General features: G+C 34.7%; 3 protein-coding genes across 3 annotated transcripts; all 3 read left to right on the top strand.

The window, feature by feature from the left end:
- Positions 1–1904: 1904 nt before the first annotated feature.
- On the top strand, positions 1905–10663 carry LOC135587860 (primary amine oxidase 1-like). The gene is made up of 5 exons (XM_065079676.1): positions 1905–2737; positions 3010–3394; positions 3503–3616; positions 9675–10216; positions 10293–10663. Exons 1-5 carry the CDS (start codon positions 1944–1946, stop codon positions 10495–10497), a joined length of 2040 nt encoding a protein of 679 aa, XP_064935748.1. The 5' UTR covers positions 1905–1943; the 3' UTR covers positions 10498–10663.
- Positions 10664–10840: 177 nt separating this feature from the next.
- Positions 10841–14361, top strand: LOC103994656 (fatty-acid-binding protein 1). The gene is made up of 4 exons (XM_009415056.3): positions 10841–11268; positions 11927–12173; positions 12812–12903; positions 14059–14361. The coding sequence occupies exons 1-4, from the start codon at positions 10911–10913 to the stop codon at positions 14205–14207; spliced, it is 846 nt and encodes a 281-aa protein (XP_009413331.2). The 5' UTR covers positions 10841–10910; the 3' UTR covers positions 14208–14361.
- A 1701-nt stretch (positions 14362–16062) lies between these two features.
- On the top strand, positions 16063–21814 carry LOC135680344 (uncharacterized). The gene is made up of 2 exons (XM_065194224.1): positions 16063–16137; positions 21470–21814. Exons 1-2 carry the CDS (start codon positions 16063–16065, stop codon positions 21812–21814), a joined length of 420 nt encoding a protein of 139 aa, XP_065050296.1.
- The last annotated feature ends 205 nt before the right edge of the window (positions 21815–22019 follow it).

Here is a 22019-nt window from a genome sequence, read left to right as displayed (position 1 = left end):
ATTTTTTCCTTTTGCTTTAATTTATTTTTTAATTTAAAATAATCAGCCTTAATGTGCCCCATTTTATGACAATATCTGCATTCCAAATTTCTATATCTGGATTTAGATCTAGATTTAGATCTATTATTATCAAATTCTCTTTTATCTGTTCCCCCTTAACAACCAAACCTTCAGCCTGATTCTCTCTACTTTCCCTAATGATATCTCTGTCTATCTACTCCTTAGATTTTAGTGTAGATTTAATTTCATGATACGAAATTATTTCTTTTTCATAAATCATAGTATCACGGAAATTCTTAAAAGATTGGGGAAGAGAACACAAAAGTAACATGACCTTATCCTCATCATCAATTTTTGTATATATATTCTCTAAATCCATAACTAAGGAATCAAATTTATCAAGATGTGAGAGTATAGATGTACCTTCAGTTATCCGAAGCATATACAAACTCTACTTTAAGTAGAGACGATTCTCTACTGTCCTCTTCATATACAAGGATTTAAGCTTGTCCCACATGCTCTTAGCCGTAGTCTCCATAGCTACCTCCCGTAAAACCTCGTTAGAGAGATTTAGAATAATGCTGGATCGGGCCTTCTTATCCATACTCACAAAATCTTCCTTTGACGTACCATCTGGAATGTTCTTAGCCCCTTGTAGTGTCAAATCAACTCCGTCTTGAATCAGAATGATCTCCATCTTGAGTTACCACATGCCGAAGTTGATATTTCTATCGAATTTCTCGACAACGATCTTTGTTATTGTCATTGTTGCCAAAAGATCCCGAAACTATGCTCTGATACCAGTTTGTTAGAGCTAGCCCTAGGAAATTTAACAAAGGTAATTTTGGCAACCCAACAAAGATAATAAAGCGAAAAGATAAAAGCGACAAGAATACCAGATTTACGTGATTCGGTCAATTAACCTTGACCTACATCCATGGATGAAAGAGGAACAAATTACTACTATAAAAAGACTATTATAAATGTCTTAGGAAGATGTTCCTAGGCCATAAAACATCCAAAAATATTAAACAAGAAAAAATTCAAATTATAAGCCCAAACTATTTAACTAAGTATAGACTTAAACCAAAGCAAACACTTGTTTTTCTTATGGTGCCACTTGTGGTACATCTGACTTCAAAGCTCATACTCTTATTTATAGTTTCAATAGGAAATAACATTTTTTCGATGTGCTACTATGAAAATAACAAACTAGTTCAATTGAGGAGTGTGTTCTTTCTCCAACTGGATGGTCCGATGTAATGCAGCTTGAGTTCATCTCCATCACACGAAAGCATATGGACTCTGCCTTCATACCTTGATAGATCTTTCCAATTGAGGAGTGTGTTCTTTCTCCAACTGGATGCTCCGATGTAATGCAGCTTGAGTTCATCTCCATCACACGAAAGCATATGGACTCTGCCTTCATATCTTGATAGATCTTTCACTCCCTGTCATTTAAAGGTCATTAATGAAGATTTTAGCATCCCTAGGAGACTACAGCTGGGAATTGATCCATCATCCGATATGACCCTCCCCATGCTCGTCCAAAAGAGTAGTCTTCTAAAGAATTTTCTACATCTGAACAAGTTCAAGATAATAATGCTGTGGTAGCCGATCGATCCCACTGTCCTGTTTTCTTTCTTGTGATGATAGCTCAAATGAATAGAACTAACAGGATAAGTATATTTATTGTCTCATTTATGTGGAAGATTTCATCCTTTGTTAGTTTATTAGCAATTATTTACCACTATGCAGGAAGTCAGGACGTGCACTAATATCCTTCCAAGCACACCATATACGACATTTCAACAGCTTGGCTCAGACGTTTGCATCTTGTTGACGTCCTGCTTGCAGTCAAGCTCTCAAGTCAACAGTCCAGCTTCATTTAAGTCCCCATTAATTCTATTGCGATTGCACCATCACTGCCTTGAATCACCCACATGAATCCACAGCTGAGTTCCTCCTCCTTCCTCGTCTTCGTCTTCGTCTTCGTCTTCCTCCACTCTCTTAAGCCGGCTTCCATTTACTGCCATCCCCTCGATCCTCTCACCCCTTCCGAAATCTCGGCCGTCAGCAACATAATCAAGTCCTCCCACCTTGGCTCATCGAAATCTCTCTCTTTCCACTATGTCGGCTTGGACGAGCTCGACAAGCCGGACGTGCTCGCATGGGCGTCGACCCACCGCTGGAACAAGGCAGCGCCGCCACGGCGAGCGTTCGTGATAGTCCGGTCCGAGAAGAAGACCCACGAGATATACGTGGACATCACCAACCACTCCATCGTCTCCGACAAGGTGTACGAGGGATTTGGCTACCCCATGCTGAACTCCGAGGAGCAAGAGGCGGCCTCCGCCCTGCCCTTCGACTACGCGCCGTTCGTGGAGTCGGTGAAGAAGCGGGGGCTGGAGCCGGAGGACGTGCTGTGCACGACCTTCTCGGTGGGGTGGTTCGGGGAGAGGAAGCAAGGGAGGCGGCTGCTGAAGATCCAGTGCTTCCTCACGGGAGAAACGGTGAACTTCTACGCGAGGCCATTGGAGGGGGTGACGGTGGTGGTGGACTTGGACGCCATGGAGATCGTGGAGTACGAGGACCGGATGGTTGTGCCGGTGCCGGGGTCAACGGGGACGGACTACCGAGCCACGAAGCAGAAGCCGCCGCTAGGGCCGCGGACGAAGCCCGGCATCATCGTGCAGCCTGAAGGGAAGGGTTTCGAAGTTGATGGCCACATGATCAGGTATCTGTTCTCGCTCTAACCTCTTGTTCAACACTGTTTATGTATGACAGCAATATATAGTGAGCCAATAGTTGATAGGTTGACTGCATGAACCTTTTCCTATCACATAATATAAGTGAACCGATAGAAATATATTATCTATGCATGTAATTGTTGGAATTATCTTGCATTGACTTGTTCAACAATTTTATCGGAATACAATAAATAGCAAGAACACGTCACATTGTGTTGGAAAATGCTTCATCGATGGATTTTTTTCCACACGTTTGCAGGTGGGCCAACTGGGAATTCCACTTGGGCTACGACGTCCGAGCCGGCACAGTCATCTCCTTAGCATCAGTGAAGGACTCCGAGAAGGGAATATTCCGGCGAGTCCTGCACAGGGGCTACGTATCGGAGATATTCGTACCGTACATGGACCCATCGGAGGAATGGTACTACAAAACCTTCTTCGACGTCGGCGAGTTCGGCTTCGGGCTCTTGGCGGCACCGCTGGAGCCCATGACCGACTGCCCGGCCAATGCCGCATTCATGGACGCGTACATCACCGACCGAGACGGGTTGCCGATCAAGCAATCGAATGCTTTCTGTGTGTTCGAGCGTTACTCCGGCGACGCCTCGTGGCGGCACACCGAGTTCGGGATTCCTGGGCAAGTGGTGAGTCGACATAGCTTCGTCGTGATCGAAACCATTTCTCCATCTTGTGGACACAGGTAAAGGTCTCAGGATTCACTCGATTCTTCTGATGGATATACTCTATTGTAGATCACGGAGGTGAGGCCGGAGGTGAGCCTGGTCGTACGAATGGTGTCAGCAATTGGCAACTACGACTACGTGATAGATTGGGAATTCAAAACCAGCGGCTCCATTAAGTTAGGGGTATGACAAAGTTGACTTCAATAACAGTAGATATATACATCAACATGAGAATATATATATATATATATACTTAAGCCAATTGCATTAAATTTAATCACATCAATGTCACGTCTCATATGCTTAATTGTATGATCTGTTTAATTAGATAAGATATATTATAGATCTAATTAAATTTTGATTTTGGTTATCTAGTAAGGAGATGATATTGATAAAAGGGACTCTCATACTTATTTATTTTAAATCATTTATTCTTACATATAAATAGACGTAACCTTTTTAGGAATATATATGATTGGAGATATATTCTTAATCTAGTCCCTATTTTATTGTTTAGTGGTCCAATGAATGAGTCTAGTTGTTGAATTAGTATTGTAACAACTTTTGGATTGGGTGACAATATACTTATAGATCAAATAAATTTTTTTTGAATGATATCGAAAGATATGAGTATCTAAACTATAATCTATGATTATCTGATTTCAATTCTTAGTATTAAAGTTTTTCTATATAACAAAAATATGGTTATAGTTTTATGCTTATAATTGGTATCAGAGTCTTAGTTTTAAAATCAAATATCTTAGATAATAAAAATATATTAGATCTATTTTGTATTTAGATCTATTTATTAGCATCATTTACTTAGGAAAATATGTTATTCAGTTTTGATTATATGATGTTTGAACAATATGTCTATGTTGTCGATTTACTTTCGTATCTCTTCTGTCTTGTTTGATATCTGAATCTATTCATCTATGCTCCTTACCGGCTTACGGGCAATGTAATACGAGTGGAACCATGATAGTAGTATGTTACTTGTATTTGGTCAACAATAACATTATTGAGGGCGATGACCATCGTTAGTCACTATCTCAGTCATTGGCGACAACTAAGCCAAATGGTAGTGTTGTTGCATGTAGCGATGTCTGCCTATATGAATTAGCCTAGGCATTGTTGTGGCTGCACACGCAATGGTGTCGTTGTGTGCGATAGCACAACAATTCTGCTGCCTTTGACTGATGACTGCAACGATGCTACTACGTTGGTGTTTGCTAGCAACAATTGACGTCGACGAGAAGCTGGAGGTTGGGGTTGACTAGTGGTTGCACGACGATTGTAGGGGTCGTCGGTTAATCACAAACACATGCACAATCGAAGATAACTTGTACGACAATGATAGCCACGTGCATGAGAATGGTCGTGCGCGAGTATAGTGGAATACCGTTGCTATCGTAAGGGGTCATTGATCAACCACAAAGAGAGTTCGGATTGGCGATGTGCAAGCAACATATGACCTTGCACTAAAGGCCTTGTGTAGGCTTAGATAGCTAAGGAAACAAAAATGGGATTAGAGTTTTTCACCCATTAAAAGACTATTATACCCTTTTGAATTCTTTCAATTTCAATTGATGTCCCTTTAATAGTTCTACCCTAGAAATCAGATAAAATTATGAAATAATATTTATTTTTTCACTTAAAGATTTGATCTATGTTTTATCATGATTACAATTAACAAATATTTTTTTATATTGATGATATTTAATAATTATTATATTTATTATTTTATTATTATTAAATTATTTATGCATAAATTAGATTAATAAATATATGATAAATATTATTTATAACTTACATTCCTAAGTTTTATTTGACTAGTGACCGCCAAAGAGGTTTTGGATGATAAGCTTTTGATATATGAATTATAATACATGTTTTATCATTCAGGATGTTTTAAATTATATTTTATATTATTATATTGATCTTATAGCTATCAAAGTGACATTAATCAATAACTTATAAAATTAGATTAAAAATTAACTCTAAATGATATTAAAAAATAATATTCATAGTGACACACATAATTCAAAGATATAGATAATCTAAGAAAAGAATTTACTTTCAAGAATTATATGATTGGGTACGATGATATTATTTTGGATATTCTTATAGCTTAGGATTATATAGTTAAAGATAACAATAATATTCCATAAGAAATATATGAGTCTTTCACAAATAATTTTTATTGAATACTAAATATATTAATATTTTACTAAAAAGTAAAATATAAATAATATTAATAGTTCAGCATATCTTAGAAAATCAAAACATTAATATAGTTTTATATTTTATAGTAGTACTTCATTCCTTATATTTTTATATTTCTAGTGTCCCTATATTATCTGGTTCAAATATTTAGAATGATTAGAGCATGTATAATTTACACTGAGTTATCTAGTTCAAATATTCAGAATGATTATAGCATGTATACTTCACACTATTAGATCTTGACCATTGCTTGTTGAAAGACCTACAAACTTGAATGATAAAAGCACCATAGAACAAATCAATAAAATGAATGCTTAGGTAAGATTTAATAGACTCAGTCTAATGTTTATAAAATTGATAATTATAAATAATATAAAAAATTTATTATTGCTTACAACTAGCATATAAGAATATTTAAAGACTATAGAAGATAGATTAAATTTATTGATAAGTTATTAGCTGACATATTAACGAAAGAATTGACTATAGTTCAATAATAACAATACTCAAGGGATTCAGGATTACATCCTTAATATGATTAATAAGGTTATGAAATTTAAAATGTTTGACATGAATGTAGATGAGTTTTTTCTCATCCAATTCATTTTTAATTCTCTTTCTCCTTAGTTTGGTATTTTCAAGATTTACTATAATATAAATAAGGATAAATGAGACATAAATGAGTTAACTAGTATATATATCAACGAAGAATTAATATTAAGGTAGAAAAGATCTTATAATATTTTGATTATTACTCAAAGAGTTAGTAACAAGAAAAGAAGATTGAAGTATCATCTACCAAATAAATTTATCGGGTCTGAAAATACTAGTAGATTAATAAAAAGAAAACCTTCGTAGTAAAGTATTTCTTTTGTGGTAAGAAAAGATGTGAAAAGAGATTTCATTAAATGCAATGCTTGATTTGAAAAGAAAGATATAAACTTAACCATTGTATGTTTCGAATTAGATATTACAAAGGTTTTTTCTAATACTTAGTTAATTGATTCTGATCCTCCATCTCATATTACTAATAATATGTAATTATTTTTTTCAACCCAAAAGTCAAAAGAACATGAAAGATTCGTTATTGTGAGGAATTATCTTAAACAAAAGTAATTGTAGTAGGAACTTATCATTTATACTTAAAAGATGAGTTATCTAATGAATTTTACGGACACATACTATGTTTTTAGTATTCCAAAAAAATTAGTTTCTCAATCTAGAATTGATAAGTTAAAATGTTTTATTTCTTTTGGTGATAGTAAACTTAGTATACTTTATGATTAAGTAAAAGTTAGTTTTGAAATTCTATACGAAGGTTTATATAAAATTAGTTTAAAATTTGAGTTTGTAAAGACATTGATGATAAGAAATCTTGTATCTTGCAATAGAGAAGTTTGGGGCATATCTCTAAGAAAAAAATTAAAAGATTCTTGAAGGATGATATTTTGAAAGATTTAGACTTTATTGATTTTGATGTCTTATTCAAATATAAAGAAAAATACTATAAGAAGTAAAGAACTATATGAGATATTTACGGACCACTTCATGTTTTCTATTTTAGTGAAGAGAGATATTTTATCATATTTATAGATGACCTAATAAGACATGACTATGTATATCTAATATATAAAAAGTCTTAGGCTATATCGCTAAAGGTTTTTTTAAAAAAGAAGACATTAATTATAATGAAACAGCTTTTTCGGTTTCTAGAAAGGACTCATTGAGGATCGTTATGACATTTGTAGCCCATTATGATCTTGAGTTATATCAAATAAATATAAAAATAATATTTTTTAATGAGAATTTAGATGAGAAAATATACATAGAATAACATAAAGAATTTATAAAGAAGGGAATGGAATGTTCGGCTTACAAATTTAGGAAATTTATTTATGGCCTTAAACAAACTTTCGAATAATGATATATATAATTTTATAATATAATTACTTTCTTCATATTTAAGAAAATATTATTGATTAACATATATATCTGAAGGTTAGTGGAAGCAAATTTATTATATTAGTCTTATATGTGAATAATATTTTACTAGTAAATTTATTGCATGAAATCAAGATATTTCTTGCCAAGAATTTTAAGATGATTGATATGAATAAGACAACTTATGTTATTAGTATTGAAATATTCAGATATATATCTCAAGGATTGTTAAGACTATCTTAAAAAAGATGTATTGACCGAGTCTTAGAGAAATTTAATATGCGACTTTGTTCATCTAATAATATAATATTACTAAAGGTGAAATTCAATCAAAACTAGTATCCTAAGAATGACTTAGAAAAGATTCACATGAAAGATATTCCTTATATATGCATAGTTAAACATATATTATATACTCAAATTATTGGGGGACCATATATCAATTGAAATGTTAGATAGATACTCGAGCAATCTAGGAATAAAACATTAAAAATCTGTAAAAAAAAGTAATGAGATATCTATACAGGATAAAAGATTACATACTCATATATAAGAGATTAGGTCAACTTAAATTAATAAAATATTTAAATATTAAATTTATAAATTATCTCGATAATAAGAAATCTACTTAAGGATTTATATTTATATTAGCTAAAGAGGTAATTTCTTAGAAAATTATAAAGCAATCATTTATTGTATCATCAATAATATAAGCTAAATTTATAATATTCTTTGAGGTCACGAATCAAGTTTTATGGTTATAAAATTTTATCTACAAATTTGGTGTGATAGACTCAATTGTCAAGCCAATAAAAATATTTTTTGATAATATTATAGTAGTTTTATTCTCTAATAATAGTAAGTATTTTAGTGGTTCTAACTATATTAAGATAAAATACTTTGCTGTTATATAAAGAGTCCAAAAATAACAAGTATAGAACCTTAATATCACTATGATGATTGATGATTTATTTACTAAAGCATAAGGAACATATTCTTGTAATGAGGCTTATAAGCAATTTATAAATATATGATGATATATATTTAAGTGAATATATATTTTTCTTTGTTTACTTAGTTAAAGTTATTTATTTTTATTATCTTGTCTATATTTATGTATATGCATATTACGAATATGATAATATGATTGTTTAATAAGATAAATTATAAAGATCATTATGGATTATATTAGAAAAAATATATAAAGATCATTGTGATATATAGAAGAAAGTATAATATTGATGACATATAATTATTATATTTATTAAATTTATTGTTTTGTTGTATAAAATTCATGCACATATGTAAAATATTTTTTAAAACTTTTAGAATCTAATTTAGATAAATTAATTTAAATAAAATTTTATTTTATTTATTTTAACTTTATTTTTTTATATCTTAAAAATTAATAGATCAGAGAATGTTAGACTGTATGATCATGTTTAATTGAGTAAGATATATTATAGATTTAATTATATTCTAATTATGGTTATTAGTTAATAAAAATAAATTTAATTATAGTAGGATTTCTTATGAGATGATCTTAATAGAAGGGATTTTTTCTAATTACTCAAAGTAAGATTTCTTATGAGATTATCTTGATGAAAAAAAAATTTCTAATTACTTATCTTAGGTTTTTTGCTCTTGTTTATAAATAGATAAAATAAGACTATATATGATACGTTATCTATTTTCAATTTCTCATTATCCTTATTCCATCCAGATCTATTTTCAATAGGTCTTATCTCGTTACTATTATCATGTAAAAGATAGGAAGAAAAAAAAATATTAATCTAAGTCTTTTTATAGATAAATATCGTTGTAGCTTTTGGATCAAGTCTAGTTCCGTTATAGATTAATATAACTGTAATTTTTAATCAGATGATAATTCATCTATTTATAAATCAATTAATTTTTTTTTGAATAACATCTAGAGATAGATACATCTAAGTTTTTATATATGATTATTTGATTTTAATTTTTAATATTAAATTTTTTTTACAAAAATATGATTATAAATTTTATGCTCATATAATTTTTTTAATCAACACACGTGGCATCTCTATGCATACAGGTGTCACTGACGGGCATCCTGGAAATGAAGGGCACGCAGTACACCCACGCAGACCAAATAAGTGGCGACCAGCACGGTACACTGCTGGCGGCAAACACCATGGGCGTCTACCACGACCATTTCGTCACCTTCCACCTCGACCTCGACGTCGACGGTCCGGACAACTCCTTCGTCAAATCGAAGCTCAAGACCGTGAGGGTGACCGACGACAGCTCGCCGAGGAGGAGTTACTGGACGGTGGCGAAGGAGACGGCGAGGACCGAGGCCGACGCCCTGGTGGAGCTCGGCGCCGAGCCGGCGGAACTGCTGGTGGTGAACCCGAGCAAGAAGACGAAGATGGGGAACGACGTGGGTTATCGTCTGATCAGCCACGGTGCGACGGCGGCCTCTCTGCTCTCCGACGACGATTACCCTCAGATCAGGGCGAGCTACAGCAAGAAGCAGGTGCGGGTGACGGCCTACAACAAGTCCGAGAAGTGGGCGGCAGGGCTTTACGCCGACGAGAGCAGGGGAGACGACAACTTGGCTGCATGGACCGCGAGGTACGTCCTTTCACTACTAAATTCTATGGAGGATTGGCGAAAGCTCGAAGACGAACCATTTGTGCGTTATTTGCAGGAATCGAGTGATAGAGAACACAGACATCGTGCTGTGGTACACAGTAGGCGTTCATCACGTACCATATCAAGAAGACTTTCCGGTGATGCCGCTATTGAGCGGCGGCTTCGAGCTACGGCCTGCCAACTTCTTTGAGAGCAATCCATTGATCAAGACTCCAGCTTACAAGCAAGTGCATCTGCCCAACTGTTCCAGGAATTCGTAGAAGCGGGCAGAGCGACCATGAACACCGTGGAACTTGGCATCAACGTTGTACGTATGATGAAGTTATCTTCACCTAATGACTAAAATACCCTCACCCACGAATGCGGACTCAATTATCATATTTTATATGAATAATTTTTAGAAATGCAATTTCCCAATTAAACTCATAGCGTTTACTATTGGATACAATTTATGGGTACACGTGAGGATAAAATAGCATTTTGACTCGGCAATAGAGCTTTTTGACATGGTTTTATATCTGAAATTAAATATAGGGGTATTTTGGTAAGGAAAATAATCGACAGGGGTATTGGTGTTATTTGGTAGATTAGTTAGGGTAGTTATAATCGGAAAAAGCAAAGAAACCTTCTCACCTACAGCTCCTGCTCCTCCCAAATCCCACGCGCACTAGCGATGGGCTCCCTCCGCTTCCCGTTCTCGCTGCCTCGGCCCCCGAAGCCACCGCGCGGGTCCACGGGTGCGACCTCGTTCCGCCTAGCCGCGGCGGCCATCGGTGCCGGAATAGGCTTTGCCGTGGGCTTCTACCTCGAATCGGCCGCAGACACGTCCGGATCCCGCCGGAAGCCGTGGAGCCACGCCTCCCCCATTTGGGCCTCCCTCTCCCTCGCTGATGGCCCCACGGGGACCTCCGTGGAGCCGAGGACTGGCGCGGCCTTCCCCACCGTTTTGGACGGCGGCCGGCGCCTCACCGGGATCGGGCTGCGCAAGACCAGTGTCTTGGGGCTCAAGAACATTGATGTCTATGCATTTGGTAATTTTTCTGAAGAATCTGTCGGTTAATTTTGGAAATGTGCATAGTTTTGGGATCGCAATTGAGGTTTGTTTGTTGATCTAGATTTCTTCGCCTCCTCTTGAATGTTTAGCTTTCAAAGTTTGTCCTGTTTCTTCTCTTGGCGACTTCAATAAAAATTGTACCTTTCTGGGCTTCTTCTTATATTTTATGACTCCTTCTGAACTGGAAATCGCCCTTGTTTCTTTGTCGTTCTTCGCTTGTGATGTGTAATGGAGTTCATGGAGGCCTTGGCATTTCAGTTTCAATGCTCGACGACTTATTTCAGTTCCATTTGGTTAAACAAAAAAAAAAAGAACTTTTTATGGAATTGGGTTGAACAGGTTCGAAATATTATTATTAGGCTGCTAAATTGGCGATTAATGTCTTTAGCAATCTTTTTTGGTTTGTAATTCCCAATATCTACCTCAAGCCACCGATGTTATGCATCTATCAGACACACCACACTAGTAGGACACTTCTTCATCAAATTAGATCTTCATCATCCAGAAGCTTCTCCATTGCAATGATTTATGTCATGAGTTGCATGACAATTCACCGGCCAATTCGTTTGAGTTGCAGTGGGTGCTGTATCTGATCAGAATGTAGCAGTGAATTGTCGATTCTCTAATTCATGCAGGAGTTTATGCTGACGACAGTGATATGAAAGGATTGCGTGAGAAATATGGCACATTTTCAGTTTCTGAACTGAAGGAAAATAAGGAGTTTATTTCAGATGTCCTGGATCAGGATTTACGCATGACAGTTAGGCTTCAAATAGTATACAACAGACTGAGCATAGGCTCTGTGCGGAATGCATTTGCAAAGACAGTAGGAAGTAGGATGCAAAAGTTCAGTGGATCAGACAACATAGAATTGCTTCAAAGGTACTCTTTTTCTGCTTGTTTCATCGAACTCATTATATTTTTTGTATTATGAAATTTGGTATGGGAGACAATTATGAGATAGACCCATCAGTTTCTTAAATCATTAGATTTAACTTTTTATGATTGTAGTAATTTACATCCTGCAAGAAACCAACTGTCATTAGTCAAGTGATTTATATTAGAAAAATACAAATGGATGATATGATAGGTTTATTTATCTAGAAGATATGAGGCAAATTTTATCTTCTGGAAACTAAGAAGACATTAGGATATGAAGCTGGACACTGAAACATTCTTTCTGTCTTGCTGTAATTTTTGCTTATTCTGCTGTACTATTGCATTCCTTCCAAATTTAGTATTTAAATACATACTTTTTACTTTGACTTCGTGCTATCTATCCATTCAGCGACAACTTCATTTAATATTTTCTTTTCTGTTCATGTTGTAAAGGAGGTGAACATTGTAAAAAAATGTCCTGCATTAAGTAATTTTGTTGTAAACTAGAACTACGGAACATAGTTATATTGGACAATGACCTGAATATAAACCAGTTAATGAGATTCAATGTTTTATTTGAGAATAACTGTTATAAGTTGCTTTATATCTCTCTGTTGATCATTAAAATTCACCTGTTGCAGGTTTACTTCTTTATTTAAAGATGAATATAAGCTCCCAAGGGGTTCTGTGATAGATCTTTCAAGGGAACAAGGTTACGTTCTTCAAATAAAAAGTAAGTTGTATTATTATCAGTAAAAAATTGATATTTGTTGGTCTATTACTAATGTCTCCTATCAAGAATGAAATAAGCTATTATTTATATGTTCCAAGACAATATGGGATGATTGCTGTTTATTGTTTTAATGGGTGAAATCAATGAATATACAGCATATTTTTAGTCATCAAATGCTTTAGTCGAGTAATAGAGCTAAATTTCAGTACCTATTGATGTAGATTGGATTGGCTACCTTCTCTTATACTGGGTTCCATAAGTGCTGTGGTTAATTTATTATAATACCATTATTTTTTTGTAGGTTTCTTCACACTTGTTTAGCTTTCTCTAGGAAATTCATTTAAGTTGGAGTATATCAATTGGTTTTTGCATTGCACAATGGACTTTTTTCACTTTTTTATTAGATCAAAGGAGAATAAGTCAAATGTCTTGTACCTTTGGATCTACTCTTGAATATGTAATATTTGCAGTCTTTATTTCACTTCCTCACTTCCTGTTGCGTCAGTTGCATTCTTATATTTGGTAGAATTCTCCTGTTAATGGGCACTATTCAATACGACTTCCTTGAAACTGACCACATTTGTTGCATCCTTGTTATATTTTTTATTTTCCTAAAAAGATTTTCAGTTCTGAAAAATTGGTTTGAAGTAATTCCTGCAAGACAAACAACCAATGTCCTCCATAGTCCATATAATTTGCATCTGACTGGTCTGTTCAGTTCCTTTTTACATTTTGCATGTTACCTTTCCTTTCAGAGGCTTAATCCTTATATGACATTTAACCGAGTTGGTTTACATGGCAATCCTGATCTCTTACATCATATAATGTACATTATCTTGTTTAAGGTCAATATTATCTCGGTTAACACATAGATGTTTCTAGCTGTGCTGCAGATAAAATTTGTGGATAATTGGTTTTTTTTGTGCACAAATATTTGATTTTATGTATAGTCAAAGGACTAAGAAGTTCACTTCATGTATATCCAGAAATAAAGCCCTGTCCAACTTTTTAGTACTTATTTAGTGATACTACTTGAGCACTGAAAACATTCACATGAGGAACACATTATATATTACTTTCAAGTGCATACATGTTATTTGCCCATAGGATTATTGTGTTTTTTAGTTTTTAAGCTTATGATACTTGTCTTTGCAGTTGGTGGGAAGGAAGTGGGGGAAATCCAGAGCAAGCTTTTGTGTAAGTCAGTGTTGGATCTATACTTTGGCGAGGATCCATTCGACAAACGAGCTAAAGAGGATATTCAGTCTGGTCTGGCTTCCATTCTGCAGGAGAGATGTGATTAACAGCATTTTCTTCAACAAAGATCTCAAATATTGAATACAGTCCTTTTGTTGTCTACAGTCGATTTTTGTATGAGAAGTAATTTACCTAATTCCCAACAATCAAACATGCTTCAAACCTTCTTTGACGTGCGTTATCGATTATCGTTACTTCTGACATGCCATTGTCTCAGGCCATGAACTTAACGTACCTTCGTTAACCATATGTTATGGTTAAAGTGTGGTTACATATACAGCAGGGTGCATACAGTGATACAATGTGACTCGCTTGTACATGTCTTCACAATGCTCTGTCATTGGCAGCAAACATGAACTGGTGACCAACTTCCAAGTATTCTCTTTTTGATGATTTATGTAAGATTCTTTTGGGATATGTTCCTGCCACCTGATCCAGTTGGATTTACTCTGGCTCTGCATAAATTTCCATCAGGTTTTACATGAAGCAACTTAATCTTATGGATGTTCTTGAGAGGGTAGAAACTACCGTACTGTTGATTTTCTGTTTTCTGATAGCTTTCTGTGAATTTGTGCAGGAGGAAAGAATTATTTCTACTTGGATCATCCATTGTTGCATGGCTGCTGCATGACCAAAGTTGCACATGAACTGCAGGTAAACCATGGTCTCATTTAATATGCAATCACACACAGAACATGTGATGTTTTAATGATCATTAAAGCTTATGTGATACATCATGATAAAATCTTCGAAAAAGTTTATCATGGCAAAGATGATCGATAACCATGATTGAATTACAATAAAATCTTTGAAAAAATTGTCATGATGATCTATATAGGCTTGGCTGATAGGCCACAGGATCAAATTTCTTTCTCTATCTATTTTTTTCCTTCTACCTTACAAAATTCTTGTGATGATAATAATACTGTCTTTTACTAGATTTTATAATATATGGAAAATGTTACTCTGTTAAAATTCAAGGTTTGGTCCCTTTTTTTTTCTACAGGATTTGGCTGAACTTGGTTAGGGTTTCGGAACCCAAATCAAAGTTGAGATTTGGTGCAGGTTGAACCCAAATGCCAAAGTGGTAGACCTAGAAGAATTATAGTAGTAATAAACTTGATAGATTGATCTCTTTCACATGTGATTGAGGTCCCAAAATGTTGTCAGATCCCATTTGTTTGGTGTGACCCTAAGATACAACATGAAGTAGGTGTTCTCCATAAGACAGGATGAACAACCCTGTGTGCCCCATGGGTGTTCTACAAAAGAGAGACAAAAAGTTACACCTTGACTGGGAAGAGACTACCCTAATTGAAGTTGGTAATTACTTTGAACTTTCGCATAATAAGCCCAAATCTACAAGCCTCATGTGTAATTAGTATGATAGTGGTGTAGTGTTGTTTAAAATCTTTATTAACAATAAAGTAATAAAATATAGTCTTCACCAGTATTTACTCTGCATGAAACATTGAGAGGTCATATTCTTTTATTTTTCTGGTCTTTCTCCTTTTTTTTGTGTTTTAACAGGAGGATTAAATCATTGAAAGGTGTCTCCCCCAAATTGTTCTACAATGTGAAATCATCTAACATAGGAATTAAAAAATTACATACTCTAATTCAGAATCATAATAAAGGAAGATTATATATATATATATATATATATATATATATATATATATATATATATATATATATATATATATATATATATATATATATATATATATATATATATATATATATATATATATATATATATATATATATATATATATATATATATATATATATATATATATATATATATAACGGTGTGGGTGTTACTTAGTAGTATAAAGCGCTGCACTACCTCTCGCCGTCAAAAGAGAGTACTAATAGCCACAAGTGTGGAGAAGGCCAATGGCGATGGCAGCGGCGTTGGTGGTGTTCCTGCTCGCCGCCGGCGTTGGGCGGTCGGAGAGTGCGGTTTACAAGGTGGGGGATGCCGTGGGGTGGACCATCCTGGGGATTTCTTGATCTTTGGTGTTTGGTGTATCTTTAACACCATCCTTTTGGAAATCTTTGAAACTTCCAACCGGGAGAACACCATTGGGTAATTTTTGTTTTCGGTTCTTTACCCTTTCTTTTTTCTATAATTCTTGATCCTTGTTTGATGTGGCTACAACTCAGTTTATTTTGGGAAATGCTTCAGTGAGATCTTTGTGATTTATTATGAACAACAAAGAATGGGGTCAATCTAAGATGATGAACCAGTTGTTGGAAGTAAACTTGTTCAAGTATCAGTTCATTTCATCAAAAGAAATATTCATTGCATTAAGAGAGAGATTCAAGAAGAAAAAATAAATTAAAAATCTATAAAAGGATAAATCAAATTGATTATTGGTTTTTGAAATAGTTTCTTAAAAAAGTGATTCATCTTGAATATAATTAATGTAATATATCTTTGGGGACTATATAAACCCCATATATTGGGTCACGAGAGAAAGAGAGTTTCTGAAATTATAAAGTATTTTTTTTTAGAGAAATATAAAATATCGAAGCTTGTCCTACTCTTCTTCTGTTTCATAACTCCATCCCCTCTTCCTATCAACATCAACATTTGGTATCAGAGCATAGGTTAAGCTATGACCTCTTCATCAAGTGTTATCTAACTCCAGATCCCCTGATTGACAAAAGAAAATTATGACATATGGTGCATCCAAATGAAGGTTCTTCTAGGCTCTCAAGATTATAAGAGTTTGTAGAAGATGAATTTGCTGAACTAAGTCCAGCAGAAGAAGGAGCAATAAATGCAGAAGGAAGAAAACAACTCAAAGAAAGAAGGAAGAAGGAGAAAAAAACTTTGTTCACAATCTACCAAAGGCATGATGATACAATGTTCGAGATCATCGCTCCAGCAAATACTTCAAAGGAGGCTTGGGAAATGCTTCAAAAAGCATTCGGTGGTATTGATAAGGTAAAGATACTTGTAGACGAAGTTTCTTTACCTTAAAGCCGAGTTTGAAAAATTACAACAAGGTACTTCTAAAACTATTTCTGATTACTTCTTAAAAATCATTTCTATTGTTCATCAAATGAGACGAAATGGTGTTGCGAAATTTGATTTTAGAGTAATAGAAAAAATATTGAGATATCTAGATCCGAAATTTGATTTTATTGTTGTTGCGATCGAAGAATCTAAAGATTTGAAAAAAATGTCTTTAGAACTTATGGGTTTCCTTCAAGTTCATGAACAAAGGATTACAAAAAGAGGAGAAGACAAAACTATGGAGCAAGCACTACAAGCTAAGTTTGCTCTTGAAAATAAAGAAGAATCAAATTCTCAAAGAGGAAGAGGACGAGGACAAAGAGGAAGAGGAGACAGAAATCATACCAATCAAGAATATCCAAATAATGAAGATGCTAGAGAAAATTCTAGCCAAAGAGGCCAAGGTTATGACCGAGGCCGTGGACGTGGCAGAAACTCTAAAAGGTCTGAAATACAATGTTATGTTTGTAAAAGGTATAGACATTACTCTATGAATGTTATTATAATCCTAACAATCAAGGTGATAAGGCAAATTTTGTTGAGGAAGAAAAGAACGAAAATCAAGTTTTGCTAATGAGTTATGATAGTTTGAAAGAGGATCGGTCTATGATATGATATCTAAATACAAGAGCCTCAAATCACATGTGTAGTATCAAAGAGTTATTTTCAGAAATGGATACAAGTTATTCCGAGAACATTACATTTGGTGATTTGTTTCAAAGACAAGTAAGAGGTAAATATAAAATTCTCCTTGAACTTAATAATGACAAGGAATTATGCATTTCAGATGTTTATTATGTTCCTGATATGAAAAATAATATTCTAAGCTTGGGACAATTACTTGAAAAAGGTTCTTATATTGAGATGAAAGATATGACTCTCTCAATTTGTGACAAGAATAAAACATTGATATCATATGTGAAAATGGCAAAGAATAGAATGTTTCCTCTGTATTTAAGTATTTTTGATCAATTAAATTATTTTAAAGCTGATATTGAGGATATTTCTACATTTTGGCATCTTAGATATGCTCACTTAAATTTTGAGGTTTTGAAACTTCTAGAGAAGTATAATATGGTGACAGGAATGCAAAAAATTGATTACCCAGCAAAATTGTGTGAAGTATGTGTCATGGGTAAGCAAGAAAGAAAACATTTCAAAGTGAGAAAGACAAAAAGAGCATGTAATCGACTTAATCTGGTGCACTCAGATGTTTGTGGCCCTATCAATCTAGTATCACTTGGAGGAAGCAGGTATTTTCTTACCTTTACTGATGATCATAGTGGAAAAACTTGGGTTTATATGTTAAAAGAAAAGAAAGAAGTTTTAAGTAAATTCAAAGAATTTAAGGATTTGGTTGAAAGACAAAATTGTTGTAAGATTAAATGTTTAAGAACAGATAGGGGTGGTGAATATATATCAAATGAATTTAAAAGTTTTTGTAGAAATAATGAAATTTTACATCAATTCACCATGCCATACACACCTCAACAAAATGGTATCTCAAAAAGGAAAAATAGGACTATCCTTAATATGGTCCAATGCATGTTAAAGGAAAGAAAAATTCCTAAAGAATTTTGGGGTGATGCTGTTGCTTATGCAGTTTATTTGCTTAACAGGTTTTCGACAAAGTGAATTGGTAATATGATACCAGAAGAAGCATGGAGCTTACAAAAATCAAGAGTTGATCATTTGAGTATTTTTGGAAGTGTTGCATTTGCTAAGATACCAGAAGAAAAGATAACAAAATTGGAGGATAAAAGTCAGAAATGCATTTTGCTAGGTTATCCAAAGAATTCTAGTGGTTACAAACTCTACAATCCTATTACAAATAAAGTTGTGATGTCAAGAGATGTTGAGTTTGATGAACAACATATTTGGAACTGGAAAAGTGATGAGTAACATAAGAAAACTATAGCTGAAGAAGAAGATATAATATAAGCAAGCACCAAAATGGCTTTACCGGAATCATCACCTAGATCAGCTAGGTCGCATGATTCAAGAAGTCCAATTATAAGAAGGACAAGACCAATTCAGGAGTTATATGATGCGACTCGAATGATTGATACTAACAATGATGAACTTTCTTTATTTTGTCTTTTTGCAGGATATGATCCATTAACCTTCGAAGAAGCTTATAGAGATGAAAAATGGCGACAAGCTATGAATGAAGAGATTCATGCCATTAACAAAAATAATACATGGGAGCTTACTACACTTCCAAAAGACCACAAAGCTATCTGTGTTAAGTGGATCTTCAAAACAGAAAAAAAAGCAAAAGGAGAGGTGGAGAAATACAAGGCTAGATTGGTTGCGAAGGGATATAAACAACAATATGGGATTGATTATGAAGAAGTATTTGCGCCAGTTGCTCGATTGGAGACAGTAAGATTACTTATCTCTCTAGCAGCTCAAATAAAATGGAAAATTTTATAAATGAATGTCAAATCAGCATTTCTTAATGGAGTTCTTGAAGAAGAGGTATATATTCAACAACCCTCTGGTTTTATTATTCATGAACAAGAAGACAAAGTATACAAGTTAAAGAGAGCTCTTTATGGGCTTAAACAAGCCCCACGAGCATGGAATTCTCGAATAGATGCTTATTTTATTCAAAATAGTTTTTCTAAATGTGCACATGAACATGCTCTCTATAGAAAATCTAACTCTAATGGAGATATCTTATTTGTATGCCTGTACGTAGATGATTTAATATTTACAGGCAATAGTAGCTCTATGATTAAAGATTTTAAGCACTCTATGAAAAAGAAGTTTGAGATGATTGACTTGGGCTCAATGACTTATTTCCTTGGTATCGAAGTTATACAAGATAATGGAGGAATTTTTATCTCACAAGAAAATTATGCAAAGGAGGTTTTAAAGAAGTTTTCTATGGAAGATTGTCATCCTACAAATACACATATTGAATATGGCACTAAGTTGACTAAGGAAGGTGAAGGTAAATACATTAATCTAACTTATTATAAAAGTCTAGTTGGATGTTTAAGGTATTTGACATGCACTCGACCTGATATACTATTTGGAGTTGGTTTAATAAGTAGATATATGAAAGTTCCTAAGACATCTCATTTAAATATAGCTAAAAGAATTTTACGATATATTAAAGGAATAATTAGAGTATGGAATGTTCTATCCATCATCTATAAAGTTAGAGCTTATTGGATATAATGATAGTGATTGGGCCGAAGCTATGATGATCGGAAGAGTACAATTGGATTTGTATTTTTTTTTGATAAAGCTACATTCACTTGATCTTCAAAAAACAATGAATCGTTGCTCTATCAAGTTGTAAAGCAGAATATATAGTAGCTTCTTCTAGTGTTTGTCATGCAATCTGGCTAAGAAGATTACTCCAAGAACTTCATATGCTACAGGAGAAGTCAACTAAGATTTATGTTGATAACAAGTCAACTATTGCCTTAGCCAAGAATCCAGTCTATCATGAAAGATCGAAGCATATCGATACAAGATTTCATAAGAGATTATATCAAAAATAAAGAAGTGGAGCTACATCATGTCAAGACAAGTGAACAAGTGGCTGATATACTTACAAAACCTCTCAAATTTGAAATATTTCAACAACTTCGAAAGAAACTTGGCATGCTAAATGGAACAAGTTTAAGGGGGGAGAATGTTGGAAGTAAACTTGTTCAAGTATCATAAAGAGGTTCATTTCATCAAAAGAAAGGTTCATTGCATCAAGAGGGAGATTCATTACATCAAGAAGAAAAAATGAGTTAAAAGTCTATAGAAGGATAAGTCAAATTGATTATTGGTTCTTGAAAGGGTTTCTTGAAAGAGAATAATTTATCTTGAATATAATTAATGTAATGTATCTTTGGGGACTATATAAACCCCATATGTTGGGTCATAAGAGAAAGAAAGTTTCTGAAATTATAAAATATTTTTTTGAGAGAAATATAGAAGACTGAAGCTTGTCTTACTCTGTTTGATAACTCCATCCCCTCTTCCTATCAACATCAACACCGGTCATAGTAGACTCTCTCCAAGAGGCTCATACATGCAGACCGATAAAGAAGGTGAAATGTACATACAGCATCAACCCAATCCACATGGAAGGAAAGGAAAGGCTATGCATGATGAGCAAACCAAAGACTTGTTTCGAATCTGTCGCAGAATGTTTCTATCAATTCTTTGCTCTCATTTACAGTAACGATCGATCTTGATATAACTAGAAAAGCCAAGTAAGCAGATGCAAAAATCTCTGATTGCCTCTGCAAAAAATCCATGTCTCAGCAACGCATTGTGTGTCTGTCGGCAGTGTTCGACTACAGCAAGAACATCCATAACGTGCTTGAGGTGAGCAAGGCGGACTACGATGCATGCACCGCTACGTCTCCGATGGCCACATACACCTCCGGCAATGACTCCATCGCCATGAAGACCAAAGGCCACCGCTACTTCATCCATCTGTGGCATCCCGGGCCACTGCAGCGCCGGCCAGAGGGTGGACATCCAAGTCTCCAAGCCATCATCATCTGCTGCCCCTTCCACCTCCACCTCCGCCCCTGCTTACCCTCCTTCCCGTGTCGGCAGCAGCAGCGGAGGCATCTCCACGCCGGCAGCTGCCCCTCGGTCTAGCAGTGGCCCAAGGTGTGTTGCCAAGGTGTTCGTTATCGGTCTTGCTGTGTTTTCCTTTGCTGCGGTGTGTCTGGTGGCCTTGTTAGGCAGTAGTTGTAGTAGCGGTGGGTGCCAATGTGAGGAACAATCAAGAAAGAAATGTTCATCTTAACGGGGCTGATGTGGTAAATCTTTCTCTGGAATTAGAATAATGACTTAAGTTGGT

The sequence above is a fragment of the Musa acuminata genome, chromosome BXJ1-8 (assembly GCF_036884655.1).
Source record: "Musa acuminata AAA Group cultivar baxijiao chromosome BXJ1-8, Cavendish_Baxijiao_AAA, whole genome shotgun sequence".
In the NCBI taxonomy this organism is placed as follows: domain Eukaryota; kingdom Viridiplantae; phylum Streptophyta; class Magnoliopsida; order Zingiberales; family Musaceae; genus Musa; species Musa acuminata.
The sequence above is the reverse complement of the archived record's forward strand: the minus strand, read 5'-3'. Positions and strand labels throughout refer to the sequence as shown.